General features: G+C 38.8%; 1 protein-coding gene across 2 annotated transcripts in view; it reads left to right on the top strand.

Annotated features, from left to right (window-relative positions):
- LOC307129865 (NACHT, LRR and PYD domains-containing protein 3-like) overlaps window positions 1–23,338 on the top strand; it is a 119,674-nt gene that overhangs the window by 12,563 nt on the left and 83,773 nt on the right. For both annotated transcript variants that reach the window (XR_013816945.1, XM_079822655.1), the window contains exons 5-8: window positions 4,348–4,461; window positions 6,993–7,106; window positions 19,880–19,993; window positions 20,345–22,147. Coding sequence is in view for 1 of the 2 variants with exons in the window: in XM_079822655.1 (XP_079678781.1) it covers window positions 4,348–4,461; window positions 6,993–7,106; window positions 19,880–19,993; window positions 20,345–22,147 (2,145 nt within the window). In the remaining variant the exon portion in view is untranslated. The remainder of the gene's footprint in view (window positions 1–4,347; window positions 4,462–6,992; window positions 7,107–19,879; window positions 19,994–20,344; window positions 22,148–23,338) is intronic.

Raw genomic sequence — 23,338 nt, 5'->3', positions numbered from 1 at the left:
CATTGTTTAATGTCTCTGTTTGTGTTGTGTCTAAGCACATGGCTCTAGGTGTGTTCGACATCGACATCGGCTGCGGCTGGATGTTTTTTATCAGTTTTATTTTGATAAACATAACACAATATATGACGTATATGACACTGTATATGACGGCTGTCATAGCCTACCCTGGTTGCCCAGTTAAAATAAATAAATAAAAATATAAATGAATTGGTTGTAAATTAAATATTTGATTATTTTAATAATAAATATGTTATAAATATGTTTAAAGGTCCCATGGCATGAAATTTTCATTTTATGAGGTATTTCAACATTAATATGAGTTCCCCTAGCCTGAATATTGTCCCCAAGTGGATAGAAATGTTGATCGGTGTAAAACCGAGTTCTGGCTGTCTTTCTCTGCCTTTGAGAAAATGACAGCCCAGATGAGCCAATCCTGAAGTCTCCTGGTTTGACGTCCAAGCAGGAACGGTTACCTCCCTTTCCTCCGCCCAGAGAATCTGGGACGCCCATGCAAACGCTCGAGAGATCATGGGTTGTGAACGATTGAATGCTGGCAGTTTCTCAGTGTTTGGATGTACAAATGAAAACAGAAGTCTTTTTTCAGTTCCTTCTGATCTGTGATCAGTGATTTCTTATGTGTAGCTAATTATTTATTATTCGTGCACACACTGCGGCTTCTCTCTCTCCAGACAGAACGGTGTTTTCTATCTTGTGAGTCAGTGTTTTTGTACGTCCTCGTGGCGTCTATCTGTTCTTAAATGTGCATACAGTCGGGAGTTTCTGCTTAACATCGGCAGAGCCACATCTTTAGAGATAAACCTCACGCACGCCGAAGCTCGGCCTTCAACATCCCCGACCCCCAGTACTGCATCTGGCCCACAGCGGAGGCACCAAACGCAGCGTGAGATTAAGCAGAAGGGGGGTAAGCGTGAGGGTATCCGGCTAGGCTAGCCAGCTTTCCCCACAATAAACTGGATTACATTCGATTACTGCTGTTGTCTTTGTTTGCGCTGTGTAAGTTACTCAATGCGCGTCATTGACGCTTTTCATATGATTGGAACATATCTAGAAATAATGCTTTAATCAAACTTACTAACTCGTTCATCTCCCTGTAATGGTACATTGCATGTGTTACAAAGTTGGTAGAATAATGATGAAGACGGAGTCGGCGTGACTGGGACTCGTGTTTATTCAGAACTCTCAGATACAAACACAATAAACTCGCGCTGACTGACAGCGCTCTCATAACTCAGTAGTTACTATAAAATAAATAACTTTGTTAGCAATCGCTCCGTCTCCGTGATGTCCGGTTCGCGAACGAATCATTCTTTTGAATCGGTTCTTTTTAGTGAACCGAACCAGTTCACCAAATCGGACTGAATCGTTCTAAACGGTTCGCGTCTCGAGTCAGCGCTGATCCATAATTTACTAAAGTTACTAACTTTCTGACATGAGTGACAGCCCCTCCGACTAGAAATAAACTAATAACCTGAAGTATATTCTTGTAACTACAACAGTTCACCCTGAACTGAGACATGCTGAGAGAACTGATGAGAAGTGAACTCAGGTCCATCCGTCTCTCTGGCAGCAGCTCGTGCGTCGTAGACCTTGTTAAACCACGCCCCCTCCGCTTAAATTAAATGCAAAGATGTCAGCCAATCACAACAGTGGGCGTTTTTACTGAAGTCTCACAGCAGAAACGCCTCTTGAAACAGGGCAGTCAGCCACAGGGCAAACAGCAGTATAGAAAAAAAGCCTTTTATTTCTAAATTATGACATTTTATGATGTAAAAATCATACTAACAATATAAGTACACCTCAGGAAACACTATAAAATAATAGAAAAAGGCCATGCCATGGGACCTTAAAGGAAAGAATAATGCGTTGACGTCTATGGCCTATAACGTTCACGCAAGAACTGTCATTCTGACTGACAACCGAAGAACAACAGAGATGTTAAAAAATTTTTTTTATTAACATTTGTTATAATTGATATCTCAAAGAATGCGCTTGTGCGCGGAGCGAGCTGCTGCACACGCACACGGGACTGCAACACAAGATTTTCACTTGCCATTTCGTTTTTTTTCTCACCAGCAAACCCTATAGAAGCTATAGCCTACCTTCAGAACGCTTGGAATTTAGCCTACGACACGAGTTGCATAGGATTATTTTACAAATTTGCATCCGCTTGAAAAAAATTGTTGGGCAAATGCGGATTCTTGACGTGTTTATTGCAACTTGCATTTCATCTCTTTCTCATTAAACCACCAGACTAACGAATGGCTCGACACAACACGTCCCGGGGCCTAGGAGTTTATTCTGTGTAGACCAGCAGCTTTAGACCAGCAAAGTGCCAGGGGGTCCGCGAATTTGCTATATCATACCGTATTTTCCGTCATGTTTTTTATTATCATGAAACATGCTGTGATTTATTCCAAAGTGACTAAATAATGCATTTAACATCAAATAATTGAAATGTTGATGTCTAAAAGTAGACTCGTTCACTGTAGGCTATTTTGTTTCATGTTTGTGGTGTGCGCCAGATGTTCAAGGAGACTGAAGCGCGCGCAGCGCATCCTGTTTTATTTATTTTTCAGGAGGCATGACATTGTAGTCATTTTAAATGTGCCCAAATAAAATTACTGTTTCGATGATGTTTATGATGTCCTTCTCATCTGTAGCCTATGATGATGACGACAGTATTAGGCTAAGTTATTTCCCCTGCTGAGGAAAAAATCTAATTTGGTGCCGGCGCCTCACATTATTATCAAAATAAAACACAGACAGCCAAACATTTAAAAAATATTCTGCTTAATTTAATTGGTCTTTTGTACAATGGTCAATGGTTACAATTGGTCTGTTGGGCAAGTAGAATGCGCATAGCCTAGCTATATGTAGTGTTGTTGTAGCTATTTTATTTATTGGTAGCCTATTTTATACAATATCTCAGTGGTTAAATTGGGCCGGGGCTCTCCGGGGCTCAGCCCCGGCACATAGCCTGCTTGTTTGTGTCCTGATATGCCTGTTTGCAGTCAAGTTGCCTACTGGAAATTATCTCACATAAAATTTGATGAATGTGATGCTTTTAAAAAACGATTTCTGACAATAAATGAAAGATTTTTGAAATGGCATGTCTATTTTGTCTCGGCTGAGCTGAGATGAGAACAATCGGAACACGGCCGAATTCGTATTTAGCTGCTTAATCTCGTTGTCAGTCGACCATGATTGCACACCGCTCGCGCATCTGCATCTAGGTGATCTGGTCACCGCAGACCTAAATCTTCTCAGCTGTTGCAGGTATTTTAAATAAACGCTCTGTAAATCACATTTAAGTGATAGAAGACGGAAGTCTCTAGAGAAAAATAGTTTTTTATTAAATAAAATAAAACCATAACCAAGACCAAAGGCTCCTCATAAAGGGCTTTTTAATGAAAAAAATGGCGTTTTAAATAAAGAGTCCATCCCCTCTCGAGGAGTGTGGTTCCAGAGCCCAAGCCATGCGTGGAGGTGATTCCGACTATCTCTAGTCGGAACCTCTCAACCTCACGCACAAGCTCAGGCTCTTTCCCCGCCAGCGAGGTGACATTCCATTCCTCAGTCGGAAAAGGGTGGCTTGCCCACTCCAGGTTGGTGGAGAGTTCCTGCCCCAAGTGGAGGAGTTTAAGTATCTAGGGGTCTTGTTCACGAGTGAGGGGAGGATGGAACGGGAGATTGACGGACGGATCGGTGCAGCTTCTGCAGTAATGCGGTCGATGTACCGGTCTGTCGTGGTGAAGAAAGAGCTAAGCCGTAAGGCGAAGCTCTCGATTTACCGGTCAATCTACGTTCCTACTCTCACCTATGGTCATGAGCTTTGGGTCATGACCGAAAGGACAAGATCCCGGATACAGGCGGCCGAAATGAGCTTTCTCCGCAGGGTGGCTGGGCGCTCCCTTAGAGATAGGGTGAGGAGCTCAGTCACTCGGGAGGAACTCGGAGTAGAGCCGCTGCTCCTCCACATCGAGAGGGGACAGCTGAGGTCGCTCGGGCATCTGTTCCGGATGCCTCCTGAACGCCTTCCCGGGAAGGTGTTTCGGGCATGTCCAACCGGGAGGAGGCCCCGGGGAAGACAGAGGACACGCTGGAGGGACTATGTCTCCCGGCTGGCCTTGGAACGCCTCGGTGTCCCCCCGGAAGAGCTAGAGGAAGTGTCTAGGGAGAGGGAAGTCTGGGCATCTCTGCTTAGACTGCTGCCCCCGCGACCCGGCCCCGGATAAGCGGAAGAAGATGGATGGATGGATGGGCGTTTTAAATATAAATTATGAATCTAGTAATTCAAAGGATTGATTTTAATTTGTTCTGTTATAGTTCAGTTCATCAGAGGCGATCAGATCCAGAGCCCAGTTGTGTGTCTATGAGGAGTGACAGGTCTATGAATCCACCTGTACATTTTAAGATTGGAGAAACACAGACTGATCTCAGGTATGACATTTCTATTAAAAATATGATAATAGTATGTCATTTTATATTATCAGAATAGCATCAGTGGTATTTTCGTCAAGATTTCTTGTACTTTGATTTCTTGATCTTTTTGTACATTGTTTAAAGTTATTTTTAATGTGTAGATACTATTTTAATGTATGTAGTGTTACTCACACATGAGCGCAGTGTTGGGTAAGTTAGTCTCAAAACAAACTAATTACTAGTTACATCTTCATATTATATTAATGTACACATTTCCTGGACTTTCTCCATAAAGTATTTAATTACTTATTACTAATTACTAGGGGTGTAACGATTCGTTTTAACAACGATTCGATTCGTATCACGATTTGAGGTTGTCGATACGATTCAAGGACGATTTTGGTTCATTTAGAACGATACGATCCGAAACGATTCAGTGACTTGAAATCGATTCAGTAACTTTTTAGCCAAAAATTGTGTGACTGAAATAAATATCTGGATACTGGTCAGTGCAGGTGAAGTTTCCTAGATTCCTGTTGTTTCTTGTAAGGGAATCAGGTATCCATATCCATATATTATGGATATAAACAAACAAGTAAACAACAATTAATGGCAAATGCATTTTGAATAAAGTGCAACCAACAGTTTAGGTTGAATTAACAGGAAGTTAACCTTTTCTGCTCTCATTTTCAATATTCAATACATTTTCAATAAAAGCACAGTAAGTGCAACCAAAATTTCAACAGTAGGTTAACCTGCTACTTCTGCTTTTGTTATCCAACATAATAATATTACAATATTAATATCAAAAATAAAGTGCAACTAACTTCTCTTCAGGTTTAATTAATAGTAGGTGTACCTGTTACTTTTGCTGTTGTTTTTCAACATTAAAATAATACAAATACAATATTAATATCAAAAATAAAGTGCAACCAACATTTCTTCAGGTTGAATAAACTGGCTGAACCTGCTAAAACTCTCAGTTTAATAAACAAACAATATTTAACAAAAGATAAAATGTAACCAACTACACTTCAATGACTCTACAGATTTCTTTTTCAAAAATATCAACATGATCTGACCGCAGAACACTTCTCTGTGCATGCACTATGTTGCCAGCAGTACTAAAAACTCGCTCTGCTGGCACACTGGTCCCAGGAATGCACAGGTAACATTTAGCAAGGGTTGAAAGTACAGGTAACACGTTACTAACTTAGCTCTTTCTCCTGGTGGCTTGATCATTTCTCGCTCGTTGGCTTCTCCTCTGCCATCCGCCATGTTCGCTATGTTTTGTTTTCTTAGCGCTGCTGCTGGTGCGTGCGTTGCGATGATGTCACAGATAGGCAGACTGAATCGAGTAACGTTTAACGCCTTTATCATTAAAAGTGCTAAGAAAAAACATCCATTTAAAGTCTGACGTGCTTAAATCCAATGCGTTATTTCCTATGATCGATACAATCGATTGATTACCTTTTAAAACGATGTTAGATCGATATATGTCGTCCGGAAGGCCAACTTGCCGAGCACAGATCGATGTAGTTAGATCGTAGGAAAATAAATCGATACATCGATGTAGTAGATGAATCGTTACACCCCTACTAATTACTGATTACTTTCTAAATCCTATATCAACCTCAACAAGTTGAGTGATTCAAGGATAGACATGAAATGGCTCTTTTAATTAATTCTAATAAATAATATAAAACTACATAAATTATTCAGAAGTAACTGTAATTCAATTTCAGAAAAAAATAAGAGTAATGCCTTACTTTACTTTTTCAAGGAAAAGTAATTAAATTACAGCAACTAATTACTTAGTAACTAGTTACACCCAACACTGCATGAGAGACATATATGAGAGCATGTAGTTGATTTTTTTGCCAGCAGCCATATCACCCTGTAACCCAAGACTGGTTTCCCACTGAAGCTAAGCAGGGCTGAGCCTGGTCAGTACCCGGATGGAAGACCTCCTGGGAAAACCAGGTTGCTGCTGGTAGAGGTGTTAGTGAGGCCAGCAGGGGGTGCTTACCCTGTGGTCTGTGTGGGTCCTAATGCCCCAGGATAGTGATGGGGACACAATACTGTCAAAGAGCACCGTCCTTCGGATGAGACATTAAACCGAGGTCCTGACTCTCAGTGGTTATAAAAAATCCCAGGATGTCCTTCGGAAAAAGAGTAGGGGTGTAACCCTGGCATCCTGCCCAAATTTGCCTATACTGATTGGCTTCATCACTCTGTCTCCTCTCCACCATAAGCTGGTGTGTGGTGGGAGTTCTGGCACAATATGGCTGCCGTCGCTTCATCATCCAGGTGGATGCTGCACATAGATGGTGGTTGAGGAGATTCCCCCCTTCTATATGTAAAGAGCTTTGAGTACCCAGAAAAGTGCTATATAAATGTAACATTATTATTATTATTATTATTATTACTATTATTAAAGTTCTTGAAAATGAAAACTTGAAAATAAATTCTTTAAGGATTAATGAATGTGTTTTTTAAATGGAGTAGTTCAATGCATTAACTTACAAGAAAATCTCTCTCTGTTATAGTTCATTTCATCAGAAGAGCTCAGAAGCAGAGCCGAGCTGTGTGTCAATGAGGAGTGACAGGTCTATGAATCCGCCTGTACATTTTCAGAGTGGAGAAATACAGACTGATCTCAGGTATGACATTTATATAAATAAATTGATTCCATAACACACACAGTTTCTGCTAGTCTCATGTTGATCTTGAGTACCTATAGAGTAGTATTGCATCCTTCATACCTTGGAAGAGTCTTTAGTTTCATCATATTTATAAAAGACAGATATTTTCTTTCCGAAAACAGCCAAACTCGTGGGGGCATGCAGTGGGCGGAGCTAAAGAGTCACAAGCGCGCACGCACACACTTTCGATTAACCATACATTTATGTTGTTGACATTATATGCACTTATGCGCCGACTGCCAACAAAACAGACATTTGATGCAGTTTCACTCACCTTGTCTGTGTTGTCATTGTTTAATGTCTCTGTTTGTGTTGTGTCTAAGCACATGGCTCTAGGTGTGTTCGACATCGGCTGCGGCTGGATGTTTTTTATCAGTTTTATTTTGATAAACATAACACAATATAACATCGTAACTCCTTGAAGGGAGGTTTTACTGTTATTAAATACTGATTTATGAGCATTAGTAGAACTGAAGGTTTTAGAATAAACACGAAATGCACGTGCTTGTTGTCATGCGGTGAATCCGGCCAAACATGGAACAGCTGTGTCGTCATTAGCGCTCATGCAGTCGCTCAGTAGAAACTGCGCAAAATGGGTCTGTGTATGAATCAGGGTATCTTCCGTCCTTTCCAAATCCGTTTTAAATAAAAAAAAAGAAAACAAAAAAACTATTCGTTTTTCGATTTTTTTTTTTTTTTTTTTTTTTTTTTTTCTGAAAAAACGAAAACCCAGATTTCGGCTTTATTTTTCGTTTTTTGTTGAATAAACAGTTTGAAAATTCGATTTCGACACGTGGGCGGGAATTATACGCCCCTTTCTGCTGATTGGTCAGCCGATCAAACTATTCCATCATCAGTTCTTCCTCAGTTCAACACAGCAGAATAAAAGTCCTGTGCTGCTACAGCTGTATTGCAACTACATTTCATATTTTTCTCATCAAACAACCAGACTAACCAATGGCTTGACACAACCCGTCCCGGGGCTGAGCCTAGACAGGGCTTTCTTCTGTGTAGACCAGCGGTTTTAGACCAGCAAAGTGCCAGGGGGTCTGCAAAATAATTTGCTATAGTCTACCATATTTTCCGGACTGTAAAGTCACGTTATTTTATCATGAAACATGCTGTGATTTATTCCAAAGTGACTTATATAATGCATTTAACGTCAAATCATCGAAATGTTGACTTTATAAAGTAGGCGCGGAAGTATTTGCTATATTTTAGTTCATGTTACTGTTGTGCGTCAGAGAGATGTTCATATGAGACCAAGACGCGCTAAAGCAATGCATCCTGTTGTTTTCTTTATTTTTCAAAGGCATGACATTTTGTAGTATCTCATTTTATTTATTGTACACAAATAAAATAAATATGTTACTGCTTCCAATAAGGAAAAAATTAAGTGATAGCGCCAGCGACTTGCACGCTCACATAACGTATCAGTTCTGGCATTGCTGACTTGACATCACAGCCTGTTCATTATCAAAATAAAACCAAACATATAAAAATTATTCTGCTTGATTTAATTTGTCTGTTCTACAATATTAAAGGTGTGCCAGTCAGTACTTTCACAGTAGCAGTCAGCTGTTAATCCAAACTCATATCTCTGCATGTGAAGATGCTGATTTAGCCTATACGCGTATGGGACTGGACTGAAGTACGAAGCCGCCTTTACATAAATAGTATAATAGCATCCAAATGTTACATTGCAAATATGGAAATTTTGGACAGAATGAAAGATGCACGAGCAACAAGCCCAACGTCGAAACGGTTTCTATTCAAATAATTTCATTTAGGCTTGGTATTTAAACTAAATGTTGTTTGTAATAAATGGCATAATATATATTATTTTTTATATAGGCTTCTATGTATATTTTGTATTATAAGGCTACTTATAATTTTTTAATATATCTGTTGTTCTCCGGTTGTCTGGTTGCAACACGTTATTCTTTCCTTTTTGTATTAGTGTTTTAAATATTTAGATTTTTTTTTTTTAAATTTATTTACTTAACCAAGGTAGGCTATGAAACCGTCAAATATATTCTGCCAGCTGAGAGGTGAATCTACCAGGGGCGGGTCTAGACAATTTTTCGGGGGAGGGGTAAACAGTTCCTCCCATGTTCGCTCCTCCCATGTCCCTCGCCATCCTCGCCACATTCATAACAAATGGCTTGACACAACCCGTAGATATAAATAAACATACACTGCGCATCTGCTGGGTATGGCAGGATTTATGACGGTTATACTGGTTGCCCAGTAAAAATAAACAAATGAAGATTTAAATTGATATAATTAGTTGTAATTTAAATATTATTATTATTATTTTTTTTTTATATATTTATTCATAAATCTTTCAAAGCATTAACAGAAGATTTTTTTTACAATTACAGTTTTACATTTTTCTTTCCTTTACCCCCGCAATTGCCCTTCCCGCCAAGATTCTTAACATACGTAAAATATTCAACCAACAATAGCAATAAAATAATAATATCTATAAATAAGTAAAAAAAAAAAAAAAAAAAAAAAAAAAAAAAAGAAATTGTCAATAAATAATGTACTTATTTATAATTGTCAAGTGTCATTGAAAAAGAAAAAATAATAATAAAATAAGAATAAATAAATTAAATAAATAATTAAATTAAATAAATAATATCTGACATATTTGTGGTCTTTACATAATTATAAAACAAAACAAAAATGAGTTTGAATCAATCACTTTTCACAAGATTAGTTACAATAATCAATTAAGTGGGAGATTTTTCATCTTCTCAAAATATGTAATCATGGGTTGCCAAGTGTTATAAAAGTTTTGGACCGATCCTTTCATTAGGTATTTAATTTTCTCTAGTTTTAAATATGATATCAGATCACATATCCACATTGAGGCTTTAGGTGGGTTTGCTGACTTCCACTCCAATAATATTCTTCTCCTAGCTAATAGGGTGGCAAAAGCAATAACATTTTTAACTTTATTTGTCAATGCTACTCCATGTTCTGGTACTCCGAAAATAGCAGATTCAAGACTGGGTTTCATATCCAAGTTAAAGGCCTCATTTAGTGTCTTGAATATAAACATCCAATAGTCACTCAACTTTTGACAAGCCCAAAACATATGAAAAAAGTCTACTTTGTCACCTTTGCATCGATCACATAAATCATCAACATTAGGGTAAATTTTTGAAAGTCTATGTTTTGTGTAGTAGGCACGATGGAGGACTTTAAGTTGTATAAGACTGAGGCGTGCACAAGAGGTTGATTTATTTACTCTAATCAGAGCTTCTAATTTAAATATTTTAAACGGGGACTTCCGGTTTGACGAACCAGGAGATGGCAGCTTAGGGAACGGGCTTCCGACAATTTCGGACATAGTTACTCACTATAACCCGAATATTTTAAAACAAACTTAGTTTACAGTGTGATTTAAGACAGTGGGTATCGAGAATGCCCAGAGGGAAAAATAAAAAGTCAAAGCAGACGGAGTTACTCGACGTCGAAAGAGCTAGCCAAATTTCATCGACTAGTAGCGTAATCGAGGACGATGATACACATACGCAACTTGGAGCGGGGCAAAGTGAGACCGGGGACTTTGGCCTCATACTTAAAGAGCTGAGAGTGTTCAGAAAATACAGCAGTCAGCAGGTGAATGCGATTCGGGAAGAAATTAATAAATCCAATACTAGGATCGAAGAGGCGGAGAGGAGGATTGACGCGACTGAAACACGGTTGCAAGTGGCGGAGGATACCGTGCAGGAGCTGCTACACCTTCAGATACATCTAGACGCTAAGCTGACTGATTTAGAGGGCCGTTCCAGACGAGAAAATATCAGAATTCACAGCGTTAAAGAGGGAGCGGAGGAAAATTCCCCATCGATGGTGATGTATGTGGAGCGATTGCTGCGGGAGGGCTTGGAGCTTCCGGCTACATTTGAACTTCGAATGGAAAGAGCTCATCGTGCCTTGATGCCGAGGCCGCCTGGGGAAGCCTCGCTGAGGTCCATCGTTGTCAAGATGTCAAGCTACAGGATGAAAGAAGAGCTGTTGAGAATGGCCTGGCAAAAGCGAGGATTTCAACATCTTGGGAAAAGCGTCAATCTCGACCACAATTATGCGCCAGAGGTCTTGAAAAAGTGAAGGGAGTATGCCGAAGCAAAAGCGGTATTGAAGGAGAAGAAAATCCGATTTCAGACGCCGTTCCCTGCCAGGTTCAGAGTTTTCTCCCAGGAGGGAGTTGTGATGTACGATTCGGCGGAGGATGCTACGGAGGATATGGCGAAGAGGGGGTTCCCGGTGTCGGTAATCAAACACCCGGACTCGCTTTTGGAGCGGATCCAGCGGTTCACGTGGCATACCGTCAAGAGACCAGGGAACAGGCACAGAGCTGGCAGGGATTTGGATTATAAGGAAAAATTACAGGCTTTTAGACACCAGGATTCAGGATGACTGTTAGTGAACGGAAAACTGCTTTGTGCGAGTTTGCTGGAAATATAACGGGTGAGTCTGTTAAGTCGTTATTTTCTTTTTCCGCTCGGGACTCCCAGTAGAGAGAGGAATTAAGTACTTTAACACGTCCTGCTTATTAAAGAAGCATTGAACGGGCAGCATAACTAAGAGTATAATGTATACGTTGTGAGATTTTATTTTATGTTGCCAAGACAGAGACGATATCATGCATGAAGGCCCTCTCCCACCTGTGAAGGGGGAGGCGTTACCTCAGAGCCCTTTTTCCATCAGGGCTTCATCAGGGTCAATATTAAGACCCCACAGTTGGAAGTATTTTTTTTTCTGTCTTTATTGTTCTTATTGTGTTCCGTGTGTTGCAGCAGTTCTTGCTGCTGTTGTTTGTAGTTTGTGGGGTATAACCTGTGATTCTCTTTGTTACTCATGGTCACTTATTTATTTTTTTTATATTTTTTTTTTATATATTTATATCGTTTATTTCATTTCTAATTTTTCCCCTTAGTATACACTGAATGCAACCAGTTAAAATGGCAACTTATAATGTGAATGGTCTTGTCAACCCCATCAAGAGAAGTAAGATATTAACTAAACTAAAAAGAGAGAGTTGAGGTGGCGTTTTTACAGGAAACACATCTTTCGGATACAGAACACGCTAAATTAAAACGATTGGGCTTTGAACATCAGTACTCATCATCGTATAAGGCGGGACACAGGAGGGGGGTGGCAGTATTGATATCCAACAAGCAGGGCCGGCCCTGACCAATTTGCTGCCCTAGGCAAGATTTTACTTGGTGCCCCTTGTATCAAGGTTTAGCACTACACATTATCAGTCTAAGTTGTGGAAACACTCGTACTGTTTTATTTTTGTAATGCATTGATGTTTTATTTTTATTGTTGTTGTTGTTTTATATGATGTCCAGTCCATTCTACCCCATCATTATGTTCATGATATTATTATTGTTTTTTATTTGTTAAAGGCTGATGATAGTAAAACTGTACAAATATTACACCTATGCCACATTACAGCCTATACACAAATAGCAAGAGTAATTGCATCTAACATTCATGCACAAACTATTCATTGAGAACTAGCAAAAGTGTTTGTTTTCCAGTAGATGGCAGCAATCTTCCACTAAACTATGAGCATTCATGCTTTCACCAGGAATTCAACTGGGAAATTTTGATATTTAATGTGAATTTTACATAAAACGTTGCCATTTTAAATAAACCTGTATATAAATATCATTACTAATTTCGGCAAATACATTTTAAAATTGCTATACACCCCCTTAAAACTGCACAACTGCAGAGTAAAAACATTAGGCTATTAAAAAAGTGACATTACATGCGTTTCATATTTGTATATTATTTATTTAAAACGTTTACATAAAACGTTGCCATTTTAAATAAACCTGTATATAAATATCATTACTAATTTCGGCAAATACATTTTAAAATTGCTATACACCCCCTTAAAACTGCACAACTGCAGAGTAAAAATATTAGGCTATTAAAAAAGTGACATTACATGCATTTCATATTTGTATATTATTTATTTTTTACAAAATCACACTGGCTGTGGCCTCTGGAGAACCCAGAACAGCTGCTTGCATAAAGTTTAAGGTAAAAATAACTGGAATTAATTAGCAAACATTAGTATTTTACTACTATGCAATTAAATAAACTGTTCATTAACTGTTCAACTAATTTGCCTACATCCCTTTACTTCTGTCTTTACATAGCAAAAAATGCTCTTCTTATTTAGAATCTTTTTCTTGTTTCCAGTCCAAATATCTAAAAATTCTTAAATCAGGGTGCATTTACTAGATGAGTAAAATGACATACTTCATTTTGATTTTATTTTCAAGTAAACAAGAAAAATGTCTTGAGTTTTTGCTTAAAACAAGCAAAATTATCTGCCAATGGGGTGAAAAAATCTTATTTCTGTTTGGGACAGAAACAAGATTACAATCAGAAACAAGATTATTTTTCCACTCCATTGGCAGATAATTTTGCTTGTTTTAAGCGAAAACTCACTTCATTTTGATTTTATTTTCAAGAAAACAAGAAAATCTTGTCATTTAACTTATCTAGTAAATGCGCCTTCAACCTTGATTTAGGAATTTTAGATATTTAGACTAGAAACAAGACACATACTACGTAAGAAGAGCAGTGTATTCCTTGTCTTCCCTGCATCAGAGGGCTTCTGTCTTTTTTTTAGACACTTCAATTCGGCCATCCGTCATAAATAATCAGGCAACTTACACCGTGTCAACACCTGGCGCGAACGGCCAAGCACCCTAAAAAATGAAAGCAACCCTGTCTGCGTTGGATGTGGCGAGAGGCGACGCGACACAACAAATTCCCTTAACGATAAACTGATCGCGCGTTGTATTTCTGACGCACTTCAAGTAGATCGGCGGGGGGAGATTGATGAGGCGGACCGGAAAGATGCATGGACTTAGTTACGTTTTTTTTGCGCTTTATTTGGTAATATTTCAAATTAATATTAATAAAATAGTATCAGTAATACATTTTGGCGCCCCTATGGATGAGTGGCGCCCCTAGCATTTGCCTATTCCGCCTATGCCACGGGCCGGCCCTGCCAACAAGACTAGTTTTGAACCTATTTTTGAAAAAAAGGACACAGAGGGAAGATTTATTCTCGTGAGGGGAAATTTAGGGGGCTCATTGGAAGTTTTTCAAACAGATATTCGATTTAATAGCAGCAGGTTTCAACATTAGACTAAATCCTAAATTGGACACCTCAAATATACACACAGCCCAATTTGATAAGTAAAAAGATCAATCTGGCTATGAAAGAAATGGGGTTAATTGACATCTGGAGAGAATTAAACCCTTCAAAGAGAGACTACACTTTTTTTCAAATCCACACTTGGCGTATTCGAGAATTGATTATTTTCTTACTTTTGCTCAAGATCTAAACAGGGTAGTCGGCTGCGATTTGGGGAGCATGGACCTTTCAGACCATAGCCCCATTTATTTCAAATTAAATCTTGAACAGTACCGGAAAGACACCTTATGGAGGTTAAACACATTGGTACTGATTCAGATGAAGGAACACATTAAGAAGGATATTGCTGAATACTTAGAACAGAATGACAATGGGGAAGACCCCCCCCCCCCAATATTATGGGATGCATGTAAAGCTGTGCTTCGAGGCAAGATAATTGGATACAGTGCTCACCTAAAGAGAGTAAGACAAAAAGAGCTAATTCAGTTGGAAGTAGAATTGAAACAATTGGAACAACACCACAAAGACACAAATAGAAAAAAAATAGAGAGCTACTTAGGAAGAAAAATAATTAAATAAATGGGATTTATACAAAGGATATACAAAAAAAGTTAATTTTTACAAAACAGAAATATTATGATGGGGGCGGGAAAGCCAGCTAATTATTAGCTTATAAACTGAAAAAACAACAAGCAGAGAATTCAATTCATAAAATAAAAAATCCTATTACTAATTCTATGCATTACAAATTAAACGAAATACAAGATTGTTTTGAAAGTTATTATAAACAACTATATTCACAGCCTCAAATAGATGGAGAGAAAATGGATGATTTTTTTCAGAAAATAAATCTGCCTAAATTGAATAGTGAACAAAGTAGGAATCTTGTAGCAGAAATAACAGAGAAAGAAATTCACTCAGCCATTTCGCATCTTAAACCAAATAAGGCTCCAGGTCTGGACGAGTTCCCTTCCGAATTGTACAGAGTCATGGAGGGTTCTTTGACCCCTGTGCTGCAGTCTACCTTTTAATTGGGTTCTTAAAGAGAACAGTATACCCCCCTCCTGGAGGCAGGCGGTAATATCTTTAATTCCGAAGGAGGGGAAGGACAAGTCTGAATGCAGCAATTTTAGACCAGTAAGCGTGTTGAACCAGGATTATTAAATATTTACCCATATACTAACCAAACGAATAGAGGGACTGCTACCATTAATTATTAGTCTTGACCAGATGGGTTTTATTCGTGGAAGACAAACTCAAGATAGTATCAGAAGGACTTTACACGTAATTAACCATATAACAGAATATAATTTAGATGCCGTACTAGTGGGGCTGGACGCAGAAAAAGCCTTTGACTGTGTAAATTGGTCTTTTTTTAGTCTTAAGTTTTGGACAAATTTGGATTTCATAGTACCTTTTATTAAAACATTACGAGCTCTCTACGATAGCCCAAGGGCAAGAATTAAAATGAACGGGGTGGTCTCTAGCCCCTTTTCATTAGAAAGAGGAACAAGACTGGGCTGCCCAATTAGCCCCCTCCTGTTTGCAATCTTTATTGAGCCCCTGAGCCAATGGATCATTCAGGACAACAATATTAAAGGAATCGTTATGTATGGGAGAGAACAAATTATTTCGTTGTTCGCTAATGATGTACTGGTGTATTTAACTGACCCTGAGCAATCTGTGGCACGTCTATTGGAATTATTGGAGCAATATGGATCCTTCTCAGGATATTAGCTGAATGTTCCAAAAACACAAATTCTCTGTTTTAATTACAGCCCTTCTGTAAATATGAAAAATAAGTATAATTTGAAATGGGATTCAGTTTCAGTTAGATATTTGGGGGTAAACATTCCAATAGACTTGACAAATTTGTTTTCACTTCACTACCTCCCCTTGAACAAAAAGATTAAGAAAGACATAAGGAGATGGGATCTTTTACCTTTTCTTAATTTCGGATCACGCGTGGAATCTGTCAAAATGGTTATTTTGCCGAAATTGCTGTATCTCTTTCAATCTCTTCCACTAGATATATCTGACCAACAATTTCAGGAGTGGGACAAGCATATTTCAAGGTTCATTTAGCAGGGACGAAGGCCAAGAATTAGATACCAGAGTTTACAATTGACAAAAATCAAGGGTGGGCTCTCCCATGCTTAAAAGACTACTATACCGCAGCTCAATTGACCTATCGGTAAGCCCTGCCCCCCTTAGTTACTATTGCTAACTCGGACAAACAAACGGAGTTTCTATATCTTACAATGACAGCTGTCAGTGTGAAAACCTTATCCCAAGATGTTTTTGGACACCGCATGTAGCGTATACCCCGTCTGAATGATTGCCAAACTTTACTGTTGGTTTATCAAGTTTATTATGTCCTTTTTCACTCCAAAAAATCATTGTAAGAGCTGAACAAACAAAGCATGAGTGCATTAACATCTCATTCACAAACTATCTCTCTCCGTTGCTCTCTCCGTTACACAGTTGTATGAGTGTTTTTGTGTAATTTGCTAAGTTAACAGTAAACAAACATACACACAGAGCTTGACTTTTCGAGGGTGCAGTTAATAACTGGTAAACTTTGTATCTGCAAAACAACTCTGATAAACTGCGTGCAAGCTCTCCCTTTCAATACCCGTAGACTATAATACCCATCAAAATAGGAGTCCTCCTTAGTAGGACAGATAATGTAGACCTTAAACATATCTAAAATTAAATTAATTTACATATAACCAGTTTAATATGGAGAGGCACTGAAATGTAGACCTTCGTGTTTTTGACCTACAGTGTTAACTTACATGACGTGAGAACAGTTAGTTATTACGGTTTGTATGTTAGCAGGGATTTAATCGTAACTTAATTAGAGTATGACAAACAGAAAATCCTCTCAGGATCCCTGGAATCAGTGTTACAGTACCTCAGGCACTACATTTTAGCATTTTTGTAGCATAAGGGGACTATGAATAATTTTCAAAATCTGAAGAGGCAATTTGGCTTAGATAAGGACGACTTTTATAGATTCCTTCAGGTCCGGCATCATATTGACCAAATGCAGAAGAGGTGTACAATAGTAGGCTGGGATGACATTCTGTTAAAAGTGTTTATAGAGGCTTATCTTGCTGGCTCTAACCGGAAGCTCATCTCAAGAATATACAAGGGGCTACAACAAAGAAAAGGTAGTTCACTGTATATAAAGCAAAAATGGGAACAGGAAGGAAACTTTGTTCTAAAGGAAGACTTATGTGAGATACAGTGGAAAACTTCCAGTTCATCTTTATGGCGAGAATTTTGCTGGAAAAACCTTATAAGGTTTTTCATTACTCCAGCTCAAAAGAAGCACTACACCAAGTCTTCGGCATGTTGATGACAATGTGGGTGCCACGAAGCAAATAATTTCCACATTTTCTGGTCCTGTACATTATTGATTCCATTTTGGCGGGAGGTGTATAAAGTTTTGCAAAGCATTTTTCAGATGGACATTCAATTTAAATTTGAGTCTTTATATTTAGGGGCCTTAACAACAGAAAATGTTTCTTCCCATGTCAAATACTTATTTCAGATCCTAAGTGCTGCTAGTAGAAAAGCTATTACTAGAAGGTGGTTAAAACCAGGAAAACCTACCATGGAGGAATGGATTGACATTATCTACGATATTTTTAAGATGGAAAGGATTACTTTCGCTTTGAGACTGCAACAGGGAACTTTTTTGAAAAGATGGGAAAGATGGATAACGTACATCACTCCATTATGCCCATCATTTGTTTAAAGTGGATTTTGGTGTCTTTTTTTTTCTTTTCTTTTCTTTCTTCTTCTCCCTATTCCCCCTCAGTAGAGGGCTTTATGAGTCATTGAGGTTTACCCCATTATGTTTGTTTTAGTTCTAGGTCAGAATTTTCTAGGTCTAAAAATGATTGTGTATGTAATATAGAATGAAGGCCTAATGGGTCCCTGCTTACTTTGGTACTGTTTACCGAGCCTGTGATGCTTTTCTTGTTTTTATGGGTTATTAATGTACAGACTGTAATGTATGGACCTGAAAAAAATTAATACAAAAAGAATAAAAAAAAAAAAAACTTTGAGTTTGGCCACTCAAAAACTTTTGACCACTTTGAGTGACAGGTGGATAGCCATTTATCTGCTGTCTGTTAGTCATCATGTCACCTCAGCTCCGCCAAAATGGGCCTCTTTGCCCATTTTCTGTTATCTGGGAGTGACGCACAATGACGCGCTGCCAAGATGGTAAAGGCCAGCTTGACCCTACTTTACACTTCAAAACTGCTCTTCAGAAGCCTATGGGTGACGTCTCGGACACTACGTCCATATTTTTTTACAGTCTATTGTACTACGTCTAACTCTCGAGGGAACTTTGTGTTGGCCTTTTAAGTTCCAGAGGCCACACCTTTGAATTGGCTTGACCAATGAGGAAGGTTCACTTCTCAGCGGGAGAGTTCCTTTGTATTGATCAAAGAGCTGACTCATTTGCGTTGAAAATTTGTGTGTTCATTTGTATTCTTATAAATAAAATGAACACACTGCTTTCTATAAGTCATTAAATTAGGAATATTTGATAGGAGATACCTGCTAGATGGGCATGCATAACATTATGCAATATATAAAAAAGACAAAACAGAAATGATACACAGAAGTACTGGGGAGATGCATGTTCATTAATTTAAGAGACTGTCAATGAATTGGTGGATAGAATTCCATTTCTATATGGGATTGAGTTTCTATTGGTTGTACTGTTCTCTCATTTGAGAACGCAGCCCAAGTGTCTTTGAAATGCATGTATTCTCATCAGGTTGCTAATTTACAGTGGGGCAACTAGCCGTCACGGAGCCTGTCTGGGTCCTTAAGGAGATAAAATTGTAAAGATTGTGTGTGTTTGATCAGTCCAGTCGCTACACAAGAATGAACAAAGTTAACAGGCCAAAACTAAATTAATTTATAGAGAAGATGAAAGTTACCAGCGTTAGGCACACATAGCCTAAGTCTCTCATTCAAATCCATATTCGTGATGTATTTGAATGCTAAACCATTAGTTATTATAGGCTTTGTACTTATTGTACACGCTTCCCAATATTGATGGAAAAAAATAATCTTCTTCACATGCGCAAAAATGTGCTTGGAAACACCACAGTGGAGAGGCGGAACTCACACTGAATGGAGCAAATTGTAGCCTGCTACTGACTATTTAAACCATTGACTATAAACTAAAACTGACTATTTTATTTTGATAATGAACAAGCTGCGATGTCAAGTTTGCAATGCTGGAATATGTTGTGTGTGCGTGTGGGGCGCCAGTGCGATCGAACATATTTGGTCATACAGATAATCTGAGTAGGACATTGTTCAAAATTGCAAAGTGTTTACTTACATTCTGCTATTGTAAAATAAAGAAAACAAGATGTGCTTTCTGAAGTTGTGACCATGAAGTGCTCTTTAAAGTGATTGTTTTATTGATAAATTGATATGTAATTTGTTGAATGTGGCAATTATGTTTGACTTTAAAACTCTGTTATAGTTCAGTTCATCAGAAGAGATCAGAAGCAGAGCCCAGCTGTGTGTCTATTAGGAGCGACAGGTCTATGATTCAGCAAATACATTTTAAGAGTGGAGAAACACAGACTGATCTCAGGTAAAACATTTAAACAAAAGATATGATACAGAGTAAAAAAAGACATTGTGCTTATTAACTCATATAATACTTATTTACTATACTGTATTTATAACGCATGTAACGCTTATCACAGTAATACTTACTGTGCTTATTAACTCATTACCCAATTAGTCCTTGATGCTGATTGCTTTCCTGTAGCTCAAACAGTTGAGTGTGGTGCTAGCAATGCCAAGGTAATGGGTTTGACTCCCATGGAAAGCAAGAACTGACAAAATATAAAATGTGTACCTTGAATGCAATGTAAGTCACTCTGGATAAAAGTGTCTGCCAAATGCATACATTTAATACTGTGGTATATTCGTTTTACAGCCATGAAGTCCTCAACAGGTTTAGATCAAATCTGATGAGGAAGTTTGAGTTTCTGAATGAGGGAACAGCAAAACAAGGAAACCCAACACTCCTGAATGTGATCTACACAGAGGTCTACATCACAGAGAGTGAGAGTGGAGAGATCAGTAATGAACATGAGGTGAGACAGATTGAGATTCAATCCAGGAGAGCAGCAACCGAGGACACACCGATCCACTGCAATGACATCTTTAGACCTTTACCCGGACAAGACAAACCCATCAGAACTGTGCTGACAAAGGGAGTCGCTGGCATTGGAAAAACAGTCTCTGTGCAGAAGTTCATCCTGGACTGGGCTGAAGGGAAAGAGAATCAGGACGTCCAGCTCATATTTCCACTTCCTTTCAGAGAGCTCAATTTGATGAAGGACAAAACACTCAGTCTTTCAGATCTTCTTCATGTCTTTCTCCCTGAAACAAAAGAAATGGAAATATCCAGTGACAACTATAAAGTGTTGTTCATCTTTGATGGTCTGGACGAGTGTCGTCTGTCTCTGGATTTTCAAAGGGATGTGAGTTTGTGTGATGTAAGTGAATCAGCCTCAGTGGACGTGCTTCTGACGAACCTCATTGCGGGGAATCTGCTTCCCTCTGCTCTCATCTGGATCACCTCCAGACCAGCAGCAGCTGATCTCGTCCCCTCTCAGTGTGTCCATCGAGTGACAGAGGTACGAGGCTTCAATGAGCCACAGAAGGAGGAATACTTCAGGAAGAGAATCAGTGATCAGAGTCTGGCCGACAGGATCATCACACACCTGAAGTCATCGAGGAGCCTCTACATCATGTGCCACATCCCAGTGTTCTGCTGGATCTCAGCCACTGTTCTAGAGAAGATGTTGAGCGAAGCAGAGAGTGGAGAGATTCCCAAGACTCTCACTCAAATGTACACACACTTCCTGATCCTTCAGACCAACATCAAACATGAGAAGGACTATGTGAAGCACGTGACAGATGAAGACATGATCCTCAAACTGGGGAAACTGGCTTTTCAGCAGCTTGTGAAAGGCAATGTGATCTTCTATGAGGAAGACCTGAGAGAGTGTGGCATTGATGTGACAGAAGCATCAGTGTACTCAGGATTGTGCACTCAGATCTTCAGAGAGGAGTTTGGCTGGTATCAGGGGAAAGTCTTCAGCTTTGTTCATCTGAGCGTTCAGGAACATCTAGCGGCTCTATATGTGCACCTCTCCTGTACAAACAACAACAGAAATGTGTTTGGCCAAATCACTAAACAGAGTTTGCTGTCTAAAGTTAAGGAGAGGTTTCAACGAATATTTAAACAAGTTTCATTGTCTGGGCTTCATCAGAGAGCTGTGAATGAGGCTCTACAGAGTAAAAATGGACATCTGGACCTTTTCCTGCGATTCCTTCTTGGTCTGTCAGTGGAGTCTCATCAGATTCTCCTGCAAGGACTAATGAAACAGACAAGAAGCAGATCTGACAGCAATGAGAAAACAGTTGAGTACATCAAGAAGAAGATCAGGACCATTGACTCTCCAGAGAAATCCATCAATCTGTTCCACTGTCTGAATGAACTGGGTGATCATTCACTAGTGGAGGAAATACAACAATATCTTAAATCTGGAGGAATAAAGGCAAAACTATCTTCATCTCAGTTGTCAGCTGTAGTTTATGTGTTGTTGACATCAGAGAAGAAGCTGGACAAGTTTGATATTAATAATTTTGTTGGAGGAAACAATAAAACTGAAAAACTAAAGGTTCTTCAGAAGCTGCTGCCTGTGATTAAAGAATCCAGATCATTTCAGTAAGTATCACTGAGAACAATCACTTCACTGTTAAAACATTAAGAAAATAAAAGTTAATAAATCTTCAGTGCTGCAGATGTTGTCCAGAGTTTAGTGGTCAGTATTTTGATTTGTTTTCTTAACCATGACAGTGTAAAATTCCTTCAGACATTCAAAGTCAGAGAATTTGTATATTAATATATAATTCAGGTTTACCAGTTGAGTGTTCTTATACAAATATTTGTTTTTAAATAAATAAGAAACAGGAGAAAGAGAGAATTTATCAAGTAGCTCAAACCTAAAAATGTATTACTCACCCTCATTCTGTTTCACACCCGTAAGACCTCCGTTCATCTTCAGAACACAAAATAAATAATGTGTGTATATATATATTACGATACGATTAATTTTTTCAGTTTAACGCATTAAAAATATTTAACGCAAATAACGCAGCGTCCGTTTTTATATCCATTTTTGCCTTGCTTTACATGATCACGCTCTTATACATGTAAATGCTTCCAAGCGCGACAAGACACAAGAGAACGCGCTGTGTGTGTGTGTGTGTGTGTGTGTGTGTGTGTGTGTGTGTGTGTGTGTGTGTGTGTGTGTGTGTGTGTGTGTGTGTGTGTGTGTGTGTGTGTGTGTGTGTGTGTGTGTGTGTGTGTGTGTGTGTGTGTGTGTGTGTGTGTGTGTGTGTGTGTGTGTGTGTGTGTGTGTGTGTGTGTGTGTGTGTGTGTGTGTGTGTGTGTGTGTGTGTGAATGTCCTGTCTGTGTGGCTGCGTCTCATGTCAGCTAATCGAGGGACACTGAGACACACACACACACACACTCGACGCACAGACAGACTCGCGTCAGACTCCAGCTCACATAGAGTTCTCTTTTGCTCATGAACAAACAATAACAACAACACAGAGAATTGAGTATTCTCATATTAGGAGTCTTAAATGAGTTAAATTAACGTCTTAAATGAACTTAAAGAGTTGTGAGGAAATAAGATGCACGGGACAGCGCATGAGATCCGCGTCATGTTCGTCAGCGGCCGTTCTTAAAGTGACAGAAGCATTGATGATGCCTGTCATTAATGTTCATCAAAGAACAACGGGAACAGAGAAAATTGTAGCTTTAATGATGATTTATCTATATTTCATTTATTATTTATGCAGTTAAGAAAGGTGTTTGATAACTATTACATTTCTGTATATGTCTAACAG

Source organism: Gobio gobio (genome assembly GCF_949357685.1).
Source record: "Gobio gobio genome assembly, chromosome: 8".
In the NCBI taxonomy this organism is placed as follows: domain Eukaryota; kingdom Metazoa; phylum Chordata; class Actinopteri; order Cypriniformes; family Gobionidae; genus Gobio; species Gobio gobio.
Note: the sequence above shows the minus strand (reverse complement) of the source record. Positions and strands in the feature narration are given on the sequence as shown.